Genomic DNA, 19,640 nt, shown 5'->3' on the forward strand with positions numbered 1-19,640 from the left:
TTAACAAATATTTATTGAATGATAAATCTGGTATAAGGTAATATGCAATTCAACACTAGATTTACTAACAAACATCTACCAACTGAGCACCTACTTACTATGTGCTGGACACTGAACTAAGCCCTGGAGATACTCAGGTGAAATCTTTACCCTCAGGGATTAGTCACAAGTCCATTGGGGAAGACAGCAAACCAAACACCTAACTATGGTACAGTATGAAAAAAAAAAGAGGTCCACACAGGAGTTACGAAGGCACAGAGGAAGGAGCATCTAACGTACCTAAACGGCCATGGAAGCAAAAACCTGCGCTTAGTCACAACAGATGAACAGGTGGCAGAAGGACCAACCATGCCGAAACGAGGAAGGGAGATAGCCTCGCACTGCCAGGACCTGGACGGCTCTCAAGAGCTTTTGCTTCGTGAAAAGAAGCCCAGTTCCACAGGTTATATGCTATTTGGTTCCACTTATAAAACATTCTCAGGGTCTCAAAACTCTAGAGATGGAAACAAACTAGTGTGCCCCAGGGAACAGGGATGGAGTGGGTGTGAAAATGAAGAAGTAGCACAAGACCAGTTCCTTCACGACGATAAAATCACATAAAACTATGTGCATGCACATACATGTAAAACCTAGTGCAGACAATAAGGAGTCAGGCCATAGTTTAACAGCAACATCACCAATGTCAATTTCCTGATTTTGATATTACACTGCAGTTATATACGATGTCACCACTGAAGGAAGCTGCATAAAGAGGTTCTATGTGCTATTTTTGCAACTTCCTGTGAGCCTACGATTATTTCAAAATAAAATGTTTTTAAAAATCAAAAGAGAGAAAAAAGCAAGTCTGGAAAAAGCTTTTCAGAATAGAAAAAAATGTTAATTACTAGACTAATATGCTATCACTGGAAACAAATTCTTTTTCAGGTCTCAAAATAAAATTACAGTATTTTCAAATCTACAGATATTTACATTTGATGGCAGTCATAAAATCACCTACTTGAATGGCTTTACTATAATCAAGTACCCCATCCACTGATCCAGAAGGAGTATCATCAACATGATAAAGTCTAGGGAAAAAAATCAGAATTTCAAAGATAGTGTAAAGGTTATACTATTTCATAATCTCTGAAACAGTTCAAGGATTGGTTGATACCAATGAGTATTGTTAACATAAATATCATTATTTTAAAGCATTCTTGACAAAGCTCAATCTTATAAAGGTAGATATTATCTACCAGGTGTTTACTAGTTATACAAGTCATGATCCTGAAAGCTGTGTCAAAAATATATCTGAACATTGAATCACACATTTGCAATGAATTTCATTAAGCCCCAAGATATTTTCCTTATTCTCCAAATGAACATCAGTCAGGAGTAACTTCTAATAGACTGTCTCCCTGTTGTTTCTCCATAACTTCCCTTCTATCAATGTGCTTAATAAAAGTAAAACTTAAATGTATTTGTAATTTTTGTCCTGCAGTAAAGAATCGCTCCCTGCGTTTCCTGTGTTGTGAAGATGCACCCCTTTGGGAGTCTAACACCTTTACTTTAATACTTATTCACACTGCAGTATCCCTGCTAGTTTACTCATCCCTCCCAACAGGGGGTGAGTTTCCTGGAGACAAAGACTGTATGTCCAGTGCGCAGCACACTGCCACACATTGTCAGAGGCTCTATGATGTCTGACAAAGAAATATTCACATGAATGGAGGTAAACAGAGTAGATACATCATAGAGTAGCTACAAGGCCCTGGGCAAGTTGCTTAACTTCTCTGAACCTCAATTTCTCCACCTGTAAAAAAGAATAATTCCCTCCTTGGAGGGTTTTTGAAAGGCATAAATAAAATTGTGTTTGTGAAGCATATACATACACAGCCTGATACATAAAAAGAATTCAAGAAATTGTAGCTGTAATATAATCACAGGAAACTCAAGCTATTTTCCATCTTTAAAATATCATAAAATTTGCCCTGGCTGCTGTAGCTCAGTGGATTGAGCGTCGGCCTGCGAGCCAAGTGTCGCTGGTTCGATTCCCAGTCAGGGCACATGACTAGGTTGCATGTCAGGTCCCCAGTTGGGGGTGTGAGTGAGAGGCAACCACAGAATGATGTTTCTCTCCCTCTCTTTCTCCTTTCCCCTCTCTCTAAAAAAATAAAAAATAAATAAACAAATAAATAAATAAATTATTTTTTAAAAATAATGATTAAAAAATATAAAATTTTATCAGTTTAATTGAAATCATAATTATACTTTTTCATCAATGTAACAAGGAGATCAAATGTTACTTTTAATAGAAATATATTAAATATAGAAAGGTAGACCAATTTAGAGGTACCATGTTTCTGCATTTTAATACATTTCCATTAGGTATACACAGTTACTATGTCTACTTAGTTATCACAAATAAAAGTCAAAATAGGTATCTCAAGAGATCTGACCCACCACCATCTCTAAAACAAGTGGGTATGATAGGAAAGGCCAATCAGAGGAGGTGGCCCCAAGACCAGACAAACTGACTCCATGTCCGGTCTCTGCTTATTGGCTCATGACCTTTGGCAAACAATTTAAGCTTGTTGTGCCTCGGTCTCCTCTCTGTGAAACCAGAATAGTAGGAATGTTGACTAATAGGAATACAGACTTTCCACAGTGTCTGGCACATAAGAAGTAATAGGTGTTAACTGTTACTACCATCATCAACTGTATTTTACAAATGAGGAAACTGAGGGCCAGAGGGAGAACTAGCCCAGAGTCATTAAAACTAGTTAATGTATTCCAGATAGAAATACAAGAAAATGCTGCCTTCTTTACTTAAACAAAGCCAGAATCTCTTTCAAGAGGCTGAAGATTCTTTCCGCTGAGTCTTTCAAAAGTACATAGAAGCCAAGATATAGTATATTTCAACTATTTTATTTTTTTCCTGCTTCCATGTGAACTCACAGACCCAAAACACTTTTACTGGGGACCTATGCCCTGTCTTAGTGCGTGAGTGAGTCTCAAAGGGAAGGGGAGAGATGACTAAAAAACAACCGAGGGTTTCTGCCATGACTGCTCGCTACCCACCCCAGCTCAGGCCTAGGCCATCTGCACTGTGAAACTTACTATAAAAAATCCTCTGTCCTGGCTCCTGATTTTTATTGCCCTCTTTATCCAGTTACCAGACATAGTCTCAAACCCTGGCTCCCTGGAATCCAGAGTAAGAGAACATAGCCAAGTGACCAGTGCATCCTACCTAAGACATTCTCCATATCTGTGTCTACAGACCTGCCTGGTGAACAATGCTGGGATCACCCCACCCTCCTGGTTGGGGAAAGACCTGCACCATGAACACACGGACCTCAGACAAATAACCATTTTTCAGTAGAATACTGTAACTCTAATTTGGTGAGAGCAGATCAGTGAGTATAGCCTTTCCCTTATAAAAACACAGATTTCCAGTCTTTATCTGTAGAGGCCTTCTTTTACTACACCTTGCTTACATCTCTTTTATTTTGATAAACTTAAACAGATAGATTTGAAAGATATTCATATTAACTGGGAAATATTATTTCTATTAATCAAAACAATTTACAGTTGTCAAGCATGACAACTTATAACTATGTGTAATTTAAATGTGATATGGTTCAGGGGAGCATCTGAGATCTTGCTCTCCAGCATGTCGTCAGTTCAGCTCATATAGACTCATACAAATTCTCTACAGGTAATGAAAATTTTAAAATATAATAAATTTGAAATGGCTGAGCTTCTAAAAACATGCATCAAAAGATATACCTTTCTCTCCCTTCTTTTCGAGACCGCATCATCTGATTAATTTCCAAAGCTGTGAGCTTCTTTGCCACGCGGTATTGCCAGGTATAAAATGCTTCCTTTGAAGCTGCTATCACGTGAGTTTTGGTCATTGCAACAAATAACGGTGCTATTCAAAAGAACACGGAGACAATTAGGTTATAGTTACACGAAATCACACAACGTGCTGCAAAGGACTTCAGTGATCACTGGGTTCAACCCCTTATCTTACAGACAATATACCCTACATACAGTCTGGGGAATTGGATAAGAGTCAAAAGCTTGTGAAACCATATAAAAATACTAATTTAAAATGGATCAAAGACCTAACCATAGAACTCTTAGGGAAAAAACGCAGTAGTAAGTCTTTATGACATTGGGTTAGGCAATGGTTTCTTAAATACGACACCAAAAGCAGAAGCAACAAAAGAAAAAGTAGATAAACTGGACTTCATCAAAATTAAAAACATTTGTGCTTCAAAGGACACCATCCAAAAACTAAAAGACAACCAATAAAAGGGAGAATATAATTGCAAATCATATACCTGGTAAGGAATTATATCTTATATAACTCACATAACTGAGAGACAAACAGCCTAATTAAAAAATGGGCAGTCCTGACTTGTGTGGCTCAGTTGGTTGGGCATAGTCCCACAAAGCGGAAGGCCACCGGTTCGGTTCCCAGTCAGGGCACATGCCTGGGTTATGGGCTCAGTCCCAGTCAGGGTGCGTAAGAGAGGCAACTGATCCATGTTTCTCTCTCACATCAATGTTGCTCTCCCTCTCTTTCTCCCTCCCTTCCCCTCTCTCTAAAAATAAATAAAAATCTTTTTTAAATAATAGGAGAAGGATCTGAATAGAAATTCTCCAATGAAGATATAAAAATGACCACTAAGCAAATGAAAAGATGCTCAACAGCATTAGCCATCAGGCAAATGCCACCATGAGATACCACTTCATAGCCACCACACCTGCCAGAATCAAGCAGTCAGACACGACCTGAGTAGTGGCAAGGATGTGGAGAAATGGTAGGAATGCACAGTGGTGCACTCCCTCTGAAAAACAACGTAGCAGTTCCTCAAAATGCTAAACACAGGATTACTATATGCCCAGCAATCCCACTCTTAGGAAGACACAAAAGAAATAAAAATATATTGAATATGTCCACACAAAAACTCTCACACAAATGCTCATAACAGCATTATTCATAATAGCTAAAAAGTAAAAACAGCCCAAATGCCCACTAACTGCCCATCCCCATCACCATTACTGCTTGGTTCCGGCATTTACGCTTCCCTCTGGTCTCATATGTCTTATATTTCCTCATTAATTTAGGAAATTCTCCAGAGGTCCGTCCTAATTTAGGACTATATTTTCCTTAACATATAACTTTTTTCCTATGTTCTGCTTCTTAGAGAACATTTAATTAAACCACTATGTACGTGTTACTGAAACAGACAATCTCATCAAACCCATCCTACACATAAAAATATGGAGCTAAAGGGAAAAACCTTGCCCAAAGTCACACACAAAATAAATAACATAAAATTAAACATAAATTCACACAAAATACATTTAAAAAAATTCCTTCATAAAAGCCCATTTTAGGACCTAATTTCTAAATTCATGATTAAAACCATACAAAAATTGCTCTTCTACTCATAAATATTACAAAAAGTCGCCATTTATCAGACCAGAATCAACAAATGGTGTTAACTGCAGCCACTATTTATGGAGTTCCTGCCACAGGCCAAGTAAAAGATATGTAACACAGTAAGAGCCTTAGAAACTGAACAAAGGACTAGAAACTACACTGAGGTTTAGTTAACTGAACAGATTAACAGCTTGGGGATTTACATTCAAGAATTTTTATATGCTGAATAACTCAGTATGGTGAATTGTATTTAAAATTTTTTTCCTTACCATTGTCAAGAATGTTCTATTAAAAATGCGTGCTATCACCAAACTCTAGAGGGAGACAGAAGCCTTTTGGGTGGGGAACCTCGCGCTGAAAGGCATCCGGGAGAAAAGTGGCGGCAAAGCTGCGGCTAGCGAGCCGGGCAAGGACCCTGCAGGGGAGGGACCGGCAGGCCGGCCCAGGCTCTGCTCCGCTTCCGCCGCTGACCCCATCTTAACGAAACCACAAGACCTCTGCGAAATTCTTAGTAAATTCTGTCACGGGAAGTCTGATGCTGGTAACTACTATGCCCCTAATGTGACGCAAAGTTCACAAACCGTAACTGCTTTCTAATGAAGTATCATTTTTCCTAAGCTATAAAAGTATTTTTGTAAACAATGTTTACCTCCAATTACAAATTAGCCCTTTATTTTGATACATTCTAAATAATCACAAGAGTTTATCATTAGCCTGGTTAATTCAAAATTAAAATATTAATGGTTCACAGTAAAAGTCATAATTCTTGGGTTCAAATCAGAAATTTGCTAACTCTGTGGCCTCAGATAAATTACATATTCTCTCTGAACCCTAGTTTACTTATTATAAATTAGAGATAATAATAATAAAGCCAACTTTATAAAGCAGCTTTAAAGATTAAAAGAAATAAATAAAAAGCATAGTATAGTGCCTGGAATAGAATAAATGCTTAATAATTTTAAAAGCCAATATTTATGCAATGTTTCAAATTTATGTCAGGCATATATTTTAATATAGTTATATTAATTTTAAGTATATAGTTATAATGTATAATATAATTATATTAATATATAATTAATATATTACATGTATGAACACACAACCACTCTCTCAGGTAGACATTATTATTATTATTCCCACTTGGCAGATGTAGAAACTTAAGGATAAAGTGGTTAAATAACCTTCTGAAGTTGCAGAGCTAGAAAACAGTAGAAGCCAGGACACAAACCCAGTTAACCTGGCTCCAAATCTATGCTCTCAGCGAGGATAGCACACGGCCTCTCATTCATAAGTTAGTAAGTGTCAGGTACGCTCGCTATTACCGTTTTTACTTGTATTACCTACACAGGTCTGTATAAAAAAACCATATACAGATCCTCTAGTCAATATAGAAAACAAATACGAATATATCTGAAACATTTGCTCTTTTGAATTAATATGGCAGTAATTTCAGCAAATTCATATGGGTAACTAACCCTATGCATATAAATTATGCTAGGTCTTCATTCAAAGATCCACCCCACCCAGGTAGATTAGTTCTTTGTTTCCTAGACCTAACCTTTAGGAAAAAGTTAGAAGAACAGAATATTTTAGGAAGAAAATACAACCAAGATAAAAGTACCCCATATCCTGCTCTGCTATTCAATATCTGGAAAAAGAAACTCAAAATATCTACAACAATTATTGAAAAAATAAATCGTTTAAGTAATTATGTTTTCATCAGTTAAATTTTGTAATGCCAGCTGGTAATAATTACTAGCCAAGCAAGGATTTTTAAATGATTTTTTTAAATCTATGAATGCACATGTAAGTAAAACCTGCTTATACAATATTTAAATGCTGAGGGCTGAATTAAATATCTCCATTTGTAATGTTCCCCCGCTTTCCTACTTAACTCATTTCTCAGCCCTCTGAAGAGCGGTAAAGAGAAGGCGCACTGGGCCGTTCCCATCATATGACCTCTCTCTGGAACCCACGATGGCCCAGCGCGTGGGCCACAGGCCACCCTCAGAAAGCTCCTACTCGCTCCCACCAACACGGCAGCAGCCCAGGCACCTGACACTTTCCGGGCACTTTTCACACTTTCCTTCCTCTACAAATGCTGTTTGTCTCCTTAAAATGTCACCCGAAGAAACACCTTTCAAAATTTAGCTTACGTGAGACATGTTCTAAGCACAAAAGATGTCCCTGACACCCTTAGGCACTGACACCCACTTATCCAGCACCGAGCACACAGCAGGGGCACAAGAGTCGTTGTTCAGTGGGTTCACTATATTGTAATTATTTATTTAGACACCCTACCGGAAACGTCATAATCAGCTTCTTATCCCTCCCTGTACCCAGGCCAGTACCTGAAACAATACGTACTCATTCATGGTTTACTAAATAAATGGATCATATTTTAAATATCTCCATACATTCAATAAACAGTTGTCATGGGGCACATACAGTTTTAGGTGACAGGGGCACAGAAATGAATCGATGTAGATCTTTAAGAATTTCAAAATCTTCTGGGGAAGAAAGACAAGAAAACCAACAATCACAGTGAAGAGCTAAGCACTTTGAACAGAAACACACCAGAAGTGTTTTGAGGGCTCAAAGGAAGAACACCGAACAAGGGCGCCTGACTACTACATGGACAGTGCAGCAGAGACCCGCAAACTGCACCTCTATAACAATGCATAAAGAAAGTTTCCTGTAAAAGTTTCTATAGCGGTCATCAGGAGGAAGAGTAAGTGACAAAACAAAAATTATACTTTCTAAAACAATATCGGTTACATACTTTTTTTTTCCTTTAGCCTCCAGTCCTCATGAAAATTTGGCATAGTAAGTTAAAAAAGGAATTTTACACTATGAAAAAAAAAAAGAAAAGGTTGAGTCTTGGCTGAGTTTACTTTGGCAATAAACCAATGAAAGAACTGTTTGTTAAAATTTCAGCCACAGAGACTGCAAAAAAAAAAAAAAAAAAGATGTTTCTAGACTCAAAACTACAAATAATCATGCCCTCAAGCATTTGCCATTATGAAGGTGAAGAATTTACATCTGGCTTTATTTAAAAATAGAATATCTGCAATCAAAATTACTTTGAAGCTAATCCCATCATCATTATAATTCCATGTTAAAACCTGATATTAAAAGAAAAAGCATGTAACCTGAAGATTGACAGAATTCACCCCTTAGATTTTTGTTTCTAATAAATAGAAGATATTCATGTGACAAGTCTGTAATAATCTTAAGCTAAGCCGTTTAACAAGGGACACTAACATATATACACATACATACATATAAACATATAAATATGCCTATGTAACAAGTATAAGACATGAAGTTGAAAAGTTTCAAGACATAAAAGTGAGTTCCCAAGACCCTAAACATAAAGTATAAAATCTTGAGGCCAGTAAATATCTCTCACATTTGCTTGTATTACCCACAGGGCTCAGCAAAATAAACCACTTAAAAGGCAGACACTAACATTTGATTCAGTCAGGGTACATCAGAGAAGGAAAACTCTGACTCCAAAAAACCTCCGCTGCCTTGCGGCATACCTCTTCAGGGGAAAGGCTAAGGGAGTAAACCCCGACAGAAAATCCGGAGCCGGAGTCCCTAAGGCGGTTTGACGTTGTAGTCAACACCGGCAACTCCTGCAGCGCACCTGAACCCAAGCTGTATTGACTCCGTCTTTCCCTTGGATCCTTCAGCTGCGAAGAGAGGGGGGGTCTGCTGCATGGGCAACAGCAGACCCTCCATATTACCCTGCCCAGGCTCTGTAGCTTCAGCGTCATCGCAAGATGTCGATTCAACACGGGAGGAGACAGATACTACCATGTCACTCCCGAGTCGGACTGCACAGCCATTCTCGGCGGTGCAGATAGACTCTTAAGAAGCTACACCATCGTCTCTCGAGACGGATGGCTGCCGACGACGAACATTTGATTGTTAAGGCTAACTGTGAAATCTGAAGAAAAAAAAAACCTAGTTCTCAAATTTAGAACATAATTCCATGGCTTTCAGTTTTTGAAATCTAATGATTTTTCTAATATCATATCCAATAACTACCATATTCTTTAAAAGAAAACCATTACTTCTGGATGTTATGGTGAAAGAGCAATAAAATATTTGGTAATGGGCCCTGGCTGGTGTGGCCCAGTGGACTGAGCGCTGGCCTGAGAACTGAAAGGTCGCTGGTTTGATTCCCAGTCAGGGCACAGGCCTGGGTTGTGGGTCAGGTCCCCAGCTGCGGGCATGTAAGAGGCAAGTGACTGATGTATCCCTCACACATGGATCCTTCTCTCCTTCTCTTTCTCCCTCCCTTCCCCTCTCTTTAAAAGGAAATAAACAAAATATTTTAAAAATATATATTTGGTAATGGTTTTTAACAAAATACTTAGAAAAGATTTGAAATTTTTTAATGGTTACTCTCACAGTTACCGGATACAGGGAATGGTACATGTGAAATAACAAATATGTGAAAACAAAAAGTCAGGCATTTTTAAGTTGTCCCTATTAATAGACATGTTTCATTGGAAAATTCTGGAAAAGGCAAACTCACTTTTACAAGCAGCTAAGTGTTTTTTATAGAAGAGAGGTATTTACAGGCAGTGTATTAATAATAAAAGTAGTTTAAGGGCAAAATTCTTTCTACACTCCTCAGTTTATTACATACTAATCATTACGTTGCATACCAATTCCTATACAATTACAGTTGCCATTTAAAGCAAATGACGGCAGTGCAGCAGTTGTGAGATTATTATGGATATTAGATCAAGTAACCTTATAATTGATTATATTAACCAGGATACTTCTGGTTAATTAAGTGAAATGGAGCATTATTACTAACTGTACCATGATAACAGGCATAAACTGGAACTGGAACCAGAAAGCATGCTCATCCTTGCTTTGGAGAACAACATGCTAATTTTAAAATACCACTGTTAGGTTTTTGAATTAGTTTTACAAATAAAACTTGATTAAAGAGGGAATAAATATTAACATTTCCTTACCAATATCAATGTATTTGGGATCCAAGGGCGTACCGATAGAATTACAAAGAACTAGCACATACTGTGAACAAATAAAACGAAAGGTATCAGAACTCCTGCTTAAGTACAATGAAGGAAATAATGCTAACGTATCATGCTTGTCTCTTTTTCAAGTAACTGTATCACTAACTGAGAAATAATGGGTAAAATTGTTAAGTCAAAGAATAACAGACGAATACAATCTACAGCATTTAAAATAAAGAAATATGAACTGAACTGAAACCAAGGCTGATTTCTCAATAATGGAACACTGCGGTTATTAAGAGTCCACTTAAGAAACACAAATGCACTGGCTACTTTTCATTATGCATACTTCTAAAATTCCTCATCAGCTCTAAGCTCAATACCCATTTTTATCCTATCAGCAGCTATAGGAGCTAATTTAATTTGTTACCGTTGCACCAAATGTGTCCATCTCGCTCTCCTCCTTTGAAGCAAGACATAAATGACATGAGAAATCCAGAAAATTTCAGTTAATTTAGAAAAAAACATAATCCAGCCTAGTGAAAATGACTTAAAATGTCCATTAGTTAACACATATGCAAACGATTCATACTGGGAAAATAATCAAGCATACTACACACTTTACATCATATTATTCTAAAGTGATCATTTCATGTTTTTATTTTTACTGTTGGTCACCTTTTCTGTCTCTTGTACTAAAAACACTATTTTACTTAGATGTTCTCCTAATTAGGATAATGAGTTCAAATTAACCAATTCTCCATGTACCATTACATAGAGACTTCGTCTTTCTTTTCCCAGCACCTCAAGTAGAACTTGTTTAATTTCATAAATATAATCTAAATGACAAAAGTTATACTAAAATACCATAATTTGCTCTTCCATTACTTAAAATAAGCTTACTTACTGCCACAAAATACCACAAATAACTTGTATTTTTAAATTTACTTATCATTTACATGCTCACAGACTCAAATAGTTCCATGAGACTTCCTACTAAAAATACAAGTCTCCCCTAACTTCCCAGTTCTTGCTCCCTAGCGTGATTATATACTTTCAGCTCCTTTAACTCATCCTTCTGATATTCACCTCCACAAATCTAAGTACTAACATATTTATGACAGTTCTTCTTCTGTTTTGTTTTGATTGGGACACTGTCTATTGACTTCCCGCCATCAAAGACACCCAGGAGCCCACTTCCATCCCTCCATTTTTCCACTTACAATTTTGTTAGATCAGAATTTAGGGTTTGATAAGTTTGTTATACTTCAAGTACGTTTTTCATTTAAAAATCCAGTGAGTACATCATTTTGACTACATAAATGCTATTTACCACTGAGTCAAGTAGATCATGATCTCCTTACAAGGGCATTTTGCTTTCTCTACAGTTGGTAAGTGTCTTGATTTTTTCTCTTTGCTTAGTTTTCTCTAATTATTACTAACTCAAGTCCCCAATTACCTCCTAGTTATGCACATCTCTTCTCAGGGGCTCAACCACATTATGATCCCTACTAATTTCGTCTTGAGTCTCTCCGGGGTCCGGGTGGCCTGCTCTCACGTGACGCCTACCTAGGCACGCTGCACACTGTCCGGCGGGACCGCTCACCACCACCACTGCCAGGCCGCCCCGTCTCTTCCTCTTTCTTGGTTTCTTTCTCATTTGGGCAGACCGTATCCTGAAGTAACCTTCTAAGATCAGGAAGCTTGTAGGGTAAACTTTTGGTGAGCCTGCATGTCTAAAAATGTCTTTATTTTACCTTCCTTTTAAGTAATACTTCGCTCAAGACATGGAATTCAAGATAGATCATTTCCCTCAAAATTTTGGAAGCAATTCTCCAAAGGATGCTGTTGACCAGTGAATGCATACTGGCACAGTACGTTACCTGATCCCACAAAGTGTGCTTTTCTGCTCAGAAAGTTTGTCAGATCACCTTTTTATCCTCAGTATCCTGAGGTATCATAATGATGTGACTTGATATGGAAATATTTTTATTTGGGGAAATTTTCTTGAACTTTTTTCAGAATTACTAGCCTCCATTTTGTCTGTTTACTCTTTTTAGAACTATCATTCAAACGCTAAACTTCCAGGACCAGTCCTCTGATTTTCTTGTATTTCCCCTTCTATTCTTTACCTCCTTATCTTTTTGCTCCACTTTATAGGAACTTTCTTTCATTTGCTCTTCTGAGTCTTCTTTCAGATTTTTCATTGTTGTTATCATATTTGCACTTTACAAAAGTTTCCCTTGCTAGAGTACCCTCTCCTCGCGTTATAGAGGTAGGTAACATCTCTTAATCCTCTGAAGATATCTGAAATGATGCTTCTGAAGTGTTCTTTCTGCCTAGTCTCTGCTTCCTCTCCGTTCACTTCCCCTTGTGTTTATTTTTGTACCTGTTAAATCAGGCACGTTCCTTAAATCTCTGAGAACCCTTGTCCAGCTGCTTATATTTAAGAATGTGACACTAAAAAGCTGCTTGGGATCTGCTTACGGGTGAGCCTCATCGACTCCGGTCCTCAGAGGACGGTGCCCGGGCAGGGACCCTTCCTTGGGGACTCGCAATGGGAGTCCTTTGAGAGGTCTGTTCCTCTGGAGCTGCTCCGATTCTCCAGGGAGGACCCTTCCAGTCTCCTCCCTAGAAGCCACGTTTAGCTGCCGTGCTCTGGGAACAGAGTGGGAAAAGACGACTAGCGAAAACAGGGCAGTAAACCTTTGATTTAAAGGCAGTAAACCTCCTCAGCACATTCCCTCCACCCTTACCTGTCCTTGGTGCCCTTCAGGGCCGAAACTCTTTTTATCCTCACGGATAAACTCCAGTCTCCCTCCGTGATGAAGGGCAGCTGCCGATGGGCCCAGTAGAGGGGAGAGATCCAGGAACCTGCTTCTTTACGTGTTTTTTTTTTTAACTTTTCTCCTTCCTGCATCATCTCTGGCGCTTCCAAAGCACTGTTCTGCTTGTGTCTTTCTCCCACCTGGCACCATCAAGCGCTGTGTCTCTTCGGGACCCTGCAGTGCAGCTCCTCTGCTGAGCTGGGATCCAGCTTTCGCAGGTCAGCGAAGCTGATTACCACCAACCCACCCTCTCTGACCTCCAGAACCACGGTGGCCTTTCCTCTCCCTTCCTGGTCCCTGTGGGCTTGTGACGTCTTTAAAAATGCCTTGTTTGGGTGAGTTTCAGGAGAAAACATCCAAATGCGCCTGTTCAAATAGCCACTTTAAACCAAAAACTCTATACTTTTTAATGGGATAAAATAATTTATAACACAGCCAAAGACAATGGCAGCCCTTTTTTGAAAAATTTACATTTCTGCAAATTTTAAACTGTTAGCCTACCTTTTTAAAAAGGTATTATTTATATTATTTATTTTGTATTTACAAGACTATGATTTTTAAATCAATATAACTCTAAATAAAAATATATTTCTCAATGTCAAAGCTATCCAAAGTGTTACAGTGGTCACTGTTAGATAATTTCTTGAGCATTTATACTAGACATCTGGATATTTACTTTTGCTTATGGAGTTTTAACTTGGAAAAGGATTGTGGTATTTTAAATATATTTCAGAGACAAAAAGCTTCAGTACTAACCTGTTCAATATCAAATATCAGTGGATTAGCTGATTGGGGGAAAAAAAGTCAAGGGACATAGACCCAATGGGGTCATATAATTTTTCCAAAGCAGAGGCCCAGCCAGACATGGCCAAGAGACCCAGTGCTTCACTGCACCTGCCAGTACAGAGGCCGTGTTTGACAACGTGGATAACCAGAGCCCAATTCTGCCAAGTATCTGACCCATCTGAGTTTTACAGTATCAAGGGACACCTACCTGAGGATGGTTTTCATCAGCTTTCGTAGCCAAAATGCAGAAATCTCCACAAGTCGTAATAGAAATGAGACTCTTCACATATTTAACGTATTTCTCATTGTTTTTCGTATCCCAAAATATAACACAGTACTCTGGACGATCAGGTCTGGTATAAGCATAAACTACAGTATTGGAGCAATAACCCCACTGGGAAAAGTCAAAGGAAGAAAGGGAGGGGCCAGGAGGAGGGAAGAAGGGAAGGAAACACAGAAAAAGGGTGAAGGGACATTTAGCATTGAGTAAGAAAAACTATATTATTATATTTTTACTCTAAAAATATTGCAGATATGTGGTTTATCATTTCTGATGAAGTATATTCTTCAGAAATGAATGACAGGCTTAACATTCAGCTTAATACCTTTTCTCAATAACAAGAATTATAAAAGTAATATAGTTATAGAACAAATTATATACTGCAAAAATAAATTAGTTTAACTTTCCTTATTTTAATGTGTAAGGTTTAAGCTTCAGTGGTGAAAATTTCAGATTTTTCAACGGTCAATAATAGCTGCAAGGGGACAACAGGAAGAGTGGTCCCTGCCACAAGTTTAAATTCTGGTCCCCAAGCCAAATTCAAAAACAGATGCTTTGCCTTTTCCTCCCACCCACGTTTTTTTTTTTTTTCGAGGTCATGTGCAACGTGCAAGGTTTATTAAAGAAAGTGTGTCTCTTAACAAACAAAGGGCAGTGCAGTTGACATGGTTTATAAAAAGCAAAATACATTCCTGGGCTAGGGGAGCAGGTGACCTCCTTTGCCGGCACTGCTGCCAACAAAGAAATGACCCTGTATTTTTTTTTTTTTTTATCAGAGTAACATGTGCACAGAGTTTATAGTCAAATAATTCTACTGGCTTATTTAAAACAAAAACAAAATGCAGACCGCGTCCTAATTTCCTCCCAGCATGGCCATTTACAACTTTTTTAGCTGTAATGGTTTGGGTATTTATCTCCATATCGCCTATGTATTGACTTAGGAACTAAGACACTTAGAGCTTTCCCTTCTCACTAACTCGCCCAATATATTTATATGTGATTTTGAACAAATCAATATTCAGAGTGGACATTATTATGACTATGTTTACAATTCAATGCTAAGCCACGTTTACTTTTTATACTGTGATTACATTTTTTTAATTTTTTTACTTTAAAATAATTTTAGACTTCTACAAAAGCTTGCAGAGAAAGTCCTCAGTTCCTCATACTCCTCTCCCATTGTCCCCTATTGTTAATGCCTTACATCACCATGGTACACTTGTGACAACCAAGAACCAACAGTGATGAAGTGCTATTAACTAAACTCCGTACCTATTTGGATTTCATCAGTTTTTCCCTACCATCCTTGCTCTCTTCCAGAATCCTACTAAGGATACAGTCAGTCATCACGTCTCCTTAGGCTTCCCTGGGCAGTGATGGGTCCCCAGTCCCTCCTTGGTTTTGATGACCTTGACAGTTTTGAGACGGATTGGTCAGATACGTTGTAGAACGTCCTTCAATTTGGGTTTGTCTGATGTTTTTCCCAGGCTCATATGAGGACTGTCAGTTTTTAGGAAGACCACCCCAGTCTTGTGTTACATCACACCACGAGGTATGTGACATCCACGTGCTATCACCTTGGTCACCTGGAGAAGGCAGTGTTCGCCAGTTTTCTCCACTGTAAAGTTGCTTTCTTTTACAGTTTTCTCCACTGTAAAGTTGCTTTTCTTTCCTTTCTGCACGCCTCGGAAGTGAGCCACTAAATGCAACCCACACTCAAACTGGGGGGAGGGGGGACGACACTCCACCTCTTTAAGGGGGTGGTGCCTAAATTAGTTCGAATACTTTGTTAAGAAAGATTTGTTTTGTCCCCTCCATTTATTTGCTTAAATTATTTATATCAGTTTGCATTCCTGGATGTTTGTTTTATAATTTGGGATACAATCCAATGTTACATCATTTATTTTGTTGCTCAAATCAATCCACCTTTGCCCATTGGGAGCTCTTTCCAGTTGGCCCCTCCATCGCTTTGGCACACCCCCCAGCCTTCGTTTTATGAGCACTTCCTACTTTCTGACACTGGAGGAGGCTTCAGACTCATCCTGCACTTTCCCCGCACTAGTCCTAGAACCAGCCATTTCTCCAAGGTTCTTTGCCCTTTAAAAACTAGATACATAAGTTTTTTTAATAACAAATACTCTTAGTAGTTTACCAGCTCAATCGCATACTTCAGAACTTGTTTTGGATCCAACATTAAAGTTAAGATAAAATCCAATGCCCATTAGTTATTATGCTGCTTATTCTCATTTTCCCCTCTGACCCATTCTCTGCCCTTCCGGACCCTGCTTGGGGTCCTGGAGGCTGACTGCTATGAAGTGCATTCCCTCGGCTACCTTGCCTTCGGCTTTGGCGGATAGAAGACACCGGCAGGTGGACAGAGGGTGGCAGTGTCACAGGAGAATGAGAAGCAGAGGGGAAATAAAGGCAGGGCCCTGGCCATTGCAGCCTAACAGAGAACTTAACAGAGGAGGCCAGAAGCAGCGGGAGAAAGGTCCCACCCACTGACCCAGCAGTCCTGAGCCTGGTTCGGTAAGACCGCCAGGCATTCTGAAAAACTAGCAAAACTATGATGGTGCAGGGCCGTGGGGAGCCCTTGAAAGTCTGTGTGTATCATCTCCCCCAGCTGGGAAAAGGGAAACCTTGAGGCTGTGTATTCACTCCAAGGCCTGGAAGGCGGAAGGGGAAGGGGATTATAGTGCCCAAAGGAAAAAAAAAACAACCATGAAACAACTTTGGTTAATGCCTGACCCCTGTCACGTATGCAAAATGAACAAAGCAAGATAAGGATTCGGGCTAACAGACCCCCACCCACACCTCCGTTTGGATAGCCACACCCCCACAGGAAAGTGGGCACCACCTTTACCTGTCAATCAATATGCACCTCCCTCACCCCCATCCCACCAACTATGTGAGTCCTCAGAACAAAGGACTCGCTCTCTTCTCTTGACCCTTTCTTGCCACATTGGGGACCTCTGGCCACCTGGGCTCCGGCCACCTGGGGGCTGGCCACCCGGCCTTGGGCCACCCTTGCTTTTGCTCTCCCGTCCGCTAATAAACTTTGCTCGCACGCTAACAGATTTGCTCATCTGCAACTCTTTACATGCATCAGCAAGAAGGCCCAGGGTTTTCCCGCAACAGAAGTATTTACTCCCCCAAGCTGTCTCTGCCTAGCCAGGGGGCAGCGGCGGTGGCGGTGCTCCTGCAAGGGGGCCCCTCTCGCAACCACCACAGCTCTGGTGGGTTCTGGGAACAATGCCTCCTTGTTTGCCCACTGCTGCCAGTCGCTAAGTGCTTGCCCTGCATCCCCACCGGTCCCCCTAACCCTGCCCACACCCTGGAGTAAACCCTTCATCAGTGTCTCAATGGCTCCTTTGACTGTGCCATCTGCTTCCTGCTGAGACCCTGACTGTTGGAGTAATGTTACTAATTACACACAGCATCCTAGAAAAGCTCACCGGTCCTAAGGTCTTAATGCTAAAAAGCCTCCTTTCAGCTGGTTCTAAAAGAGGCTATGGATAGACGCAAGAAACATATATTATACTTTGAGCTATAACAAAACTATTTAGTAACAAACAGCTTTTTTTTTTTTTTACAACTGCTCATAATACTCACCTTATAATCAGGTCGAATATTTGCAAAATATATAAAATGATCAACAGCTAGTGCAATTTTCAGTCCACCTCCTTCCCAAGATAGTGCAGATATCTGCTTTCCAGAAATCTTCAAAGTGCCTAGACACTGAAAAAATAATTATATTTAACCTAAACTGTCACAGTTAAATAAAATACAAATTATCACCAATTAGCAGACAGGAACTGAAAATTATTTTGTGAAAACTAGTATGAAAATTACTTTGTGAAAGGTTGCTACTCACTTCAAAATAATTTTCCTTGAATTTTTATAATGAAAACTATACATAGGATACACTTACAAACTGTAGCCAAAGAATTCAGTATCAAATTTTATCAACTCTAAGATGCCAGAGATTTAAACATGCTTCTTCATTTTTATGTACAACTAAGCAAAAGAACAAACACTTTGGTAGGTAAACTCGAACAACTTTGGTTATGAGATGCATCCAAGCTTAGAGTTGTAAGAAACTGAGCTTCCTAGAATCAATGAATTACTCTAAGAGGAAATTCAATCCTTAAATCTCGCCTCTTCCTTCCCTGCAGCCAACCAGTCCCCAAGCCCAGCAGCTTCTGTTCCCCTCTGTGCTCCACCTCAAGCGCCACCTTTCTTGAAGGAACTGTGGTAGGAGCCTCCCGACTGCAATATTTGCCTTTCAACTCCTTCCTCATTCTCACACTGCGCCCCCAAATTCAATATCCATTCCGCTGTCATAACTGTCTTTCTGGAACACAAATCTGACCATATCCTCCCCTGCTTTTAAAAATGTTTACTAATTTTTATAAACCAACAGTAGCTCCCTACCATCACATTCTTTAGCATAGTACACAATGCCTTTCCCTTCTGAGACAAGAACTACACTTTTTGGCTCAATACCCCACTATTTGCACTGGCTGGTGTGGCTCAGGGGACTGAGCGCTGGCCTGTGAACCAAAGGGTTGCTGGTTCAATTCCCACTCAGGGCACATGCCTAGGTTACAGGCCAGGTCCCCGGTTGGGGGCGTGCAAAAGGCAACCACACACTGATGTTTCTCTCCCTCTCTTTCTCCCTCCCTTCCCCTTTCTCTAAAAATAAATAAATAAAATCTTTGGGGAAAAACATAAACCTAAAAAAAAATGATACCCCACTATTTAGCCATGATTACTGGGTTCTCATTCACGAGGAAAGTATACCCCTCCACACTTTTGGCCCATATAGTATCCCCTCTACCTAAAATCCTCCTTTCCTCCCTGCCCCCCACTATTCCTCATCCTCCTGGAGTACCCCTATTCACCCTTTTAGATACAACTTAAATATCGTTTCCTGCCGCCTTTTCTCCCTCTGCGGTTCTGGAGAATTTAGACAGTGAGCTACTTGAGAGCATTTATTTCCTGTCCCTTAAAAGACTGCTTGGTAAACAGGTACTCAATAAATATTAAGTAAACAAATGTATAGTAAATTTGAGTTAATTTCTTCTAGCACAGTACGTGTTATGGCTAAATTAGTGAGCGAACATATAAAATTTTAAAATGGGGCTGGCAGAGGCCATCAAAAGAAAACATTTCAAACCGGCGCTTGTTTAACAGAACAGTATAATCCCAAGAATTTGAATGAATTATACTGGTATCCCTTACTGTTAAGCAGATATGATCTAAAGTCAAATTAATGTTTTAAATTTCCAAACTTCATTTGCTGG

At 39.4% G+C, this 19,640-nt stretch overlaps 1 protein-coding gene across 1 annotated transcript in view; it reads right to left on the reverse strand.

Moving 5' to 3' along the window:
* The window catches only part of WDR35 (WD repeat domain 35), a 54,960-nt gene that overhangs the window by 20,260 nt on the left and 15,060 nt on the right, over positions 1–19,640 (reverse strand). Inside the window, exons 9-13 of the mRNA XM_090280720.1 lie at positions 17,947–18,072; positions 14,263–14,448; positions 10,438–10,498; positions 3,769–3,913; positions 998–1,067 (exon numbers count right to left, since the gene is read on the reverse strand). Coding sequence (XP_090136846.1) covers positions 998–1,067; positions 3,769–3,913; positions 10,438–10,498; positions 14,263–14,448; positions 17,947–18,072 — 588 coding nt within the window. The remainder of the gene's footprint in view (positions 1–997; positions 1,068–3,768; positions 3,914–10,437; positions 10,499–14,262; positions 14,449–17,946; positions 18,073–19,640) is intronic.

The sequence above is a fragment of the Furipterus horrens genome, unplaced genomic scaffold (assembly GCF_987537825.1).
Source record: "Furipterus horrens unplaced genomic scaffold, mFurHor1.1.pri manual_scaffold_6, whole genome shotgun sequence".
NCBI classification, from domain to species: domain Eukaryota; kingdom Metazoa; phylum Chordata; class Mammalia; order Chiroptera; family Furipteridae; genus Furipterus; species Furipterus horrens.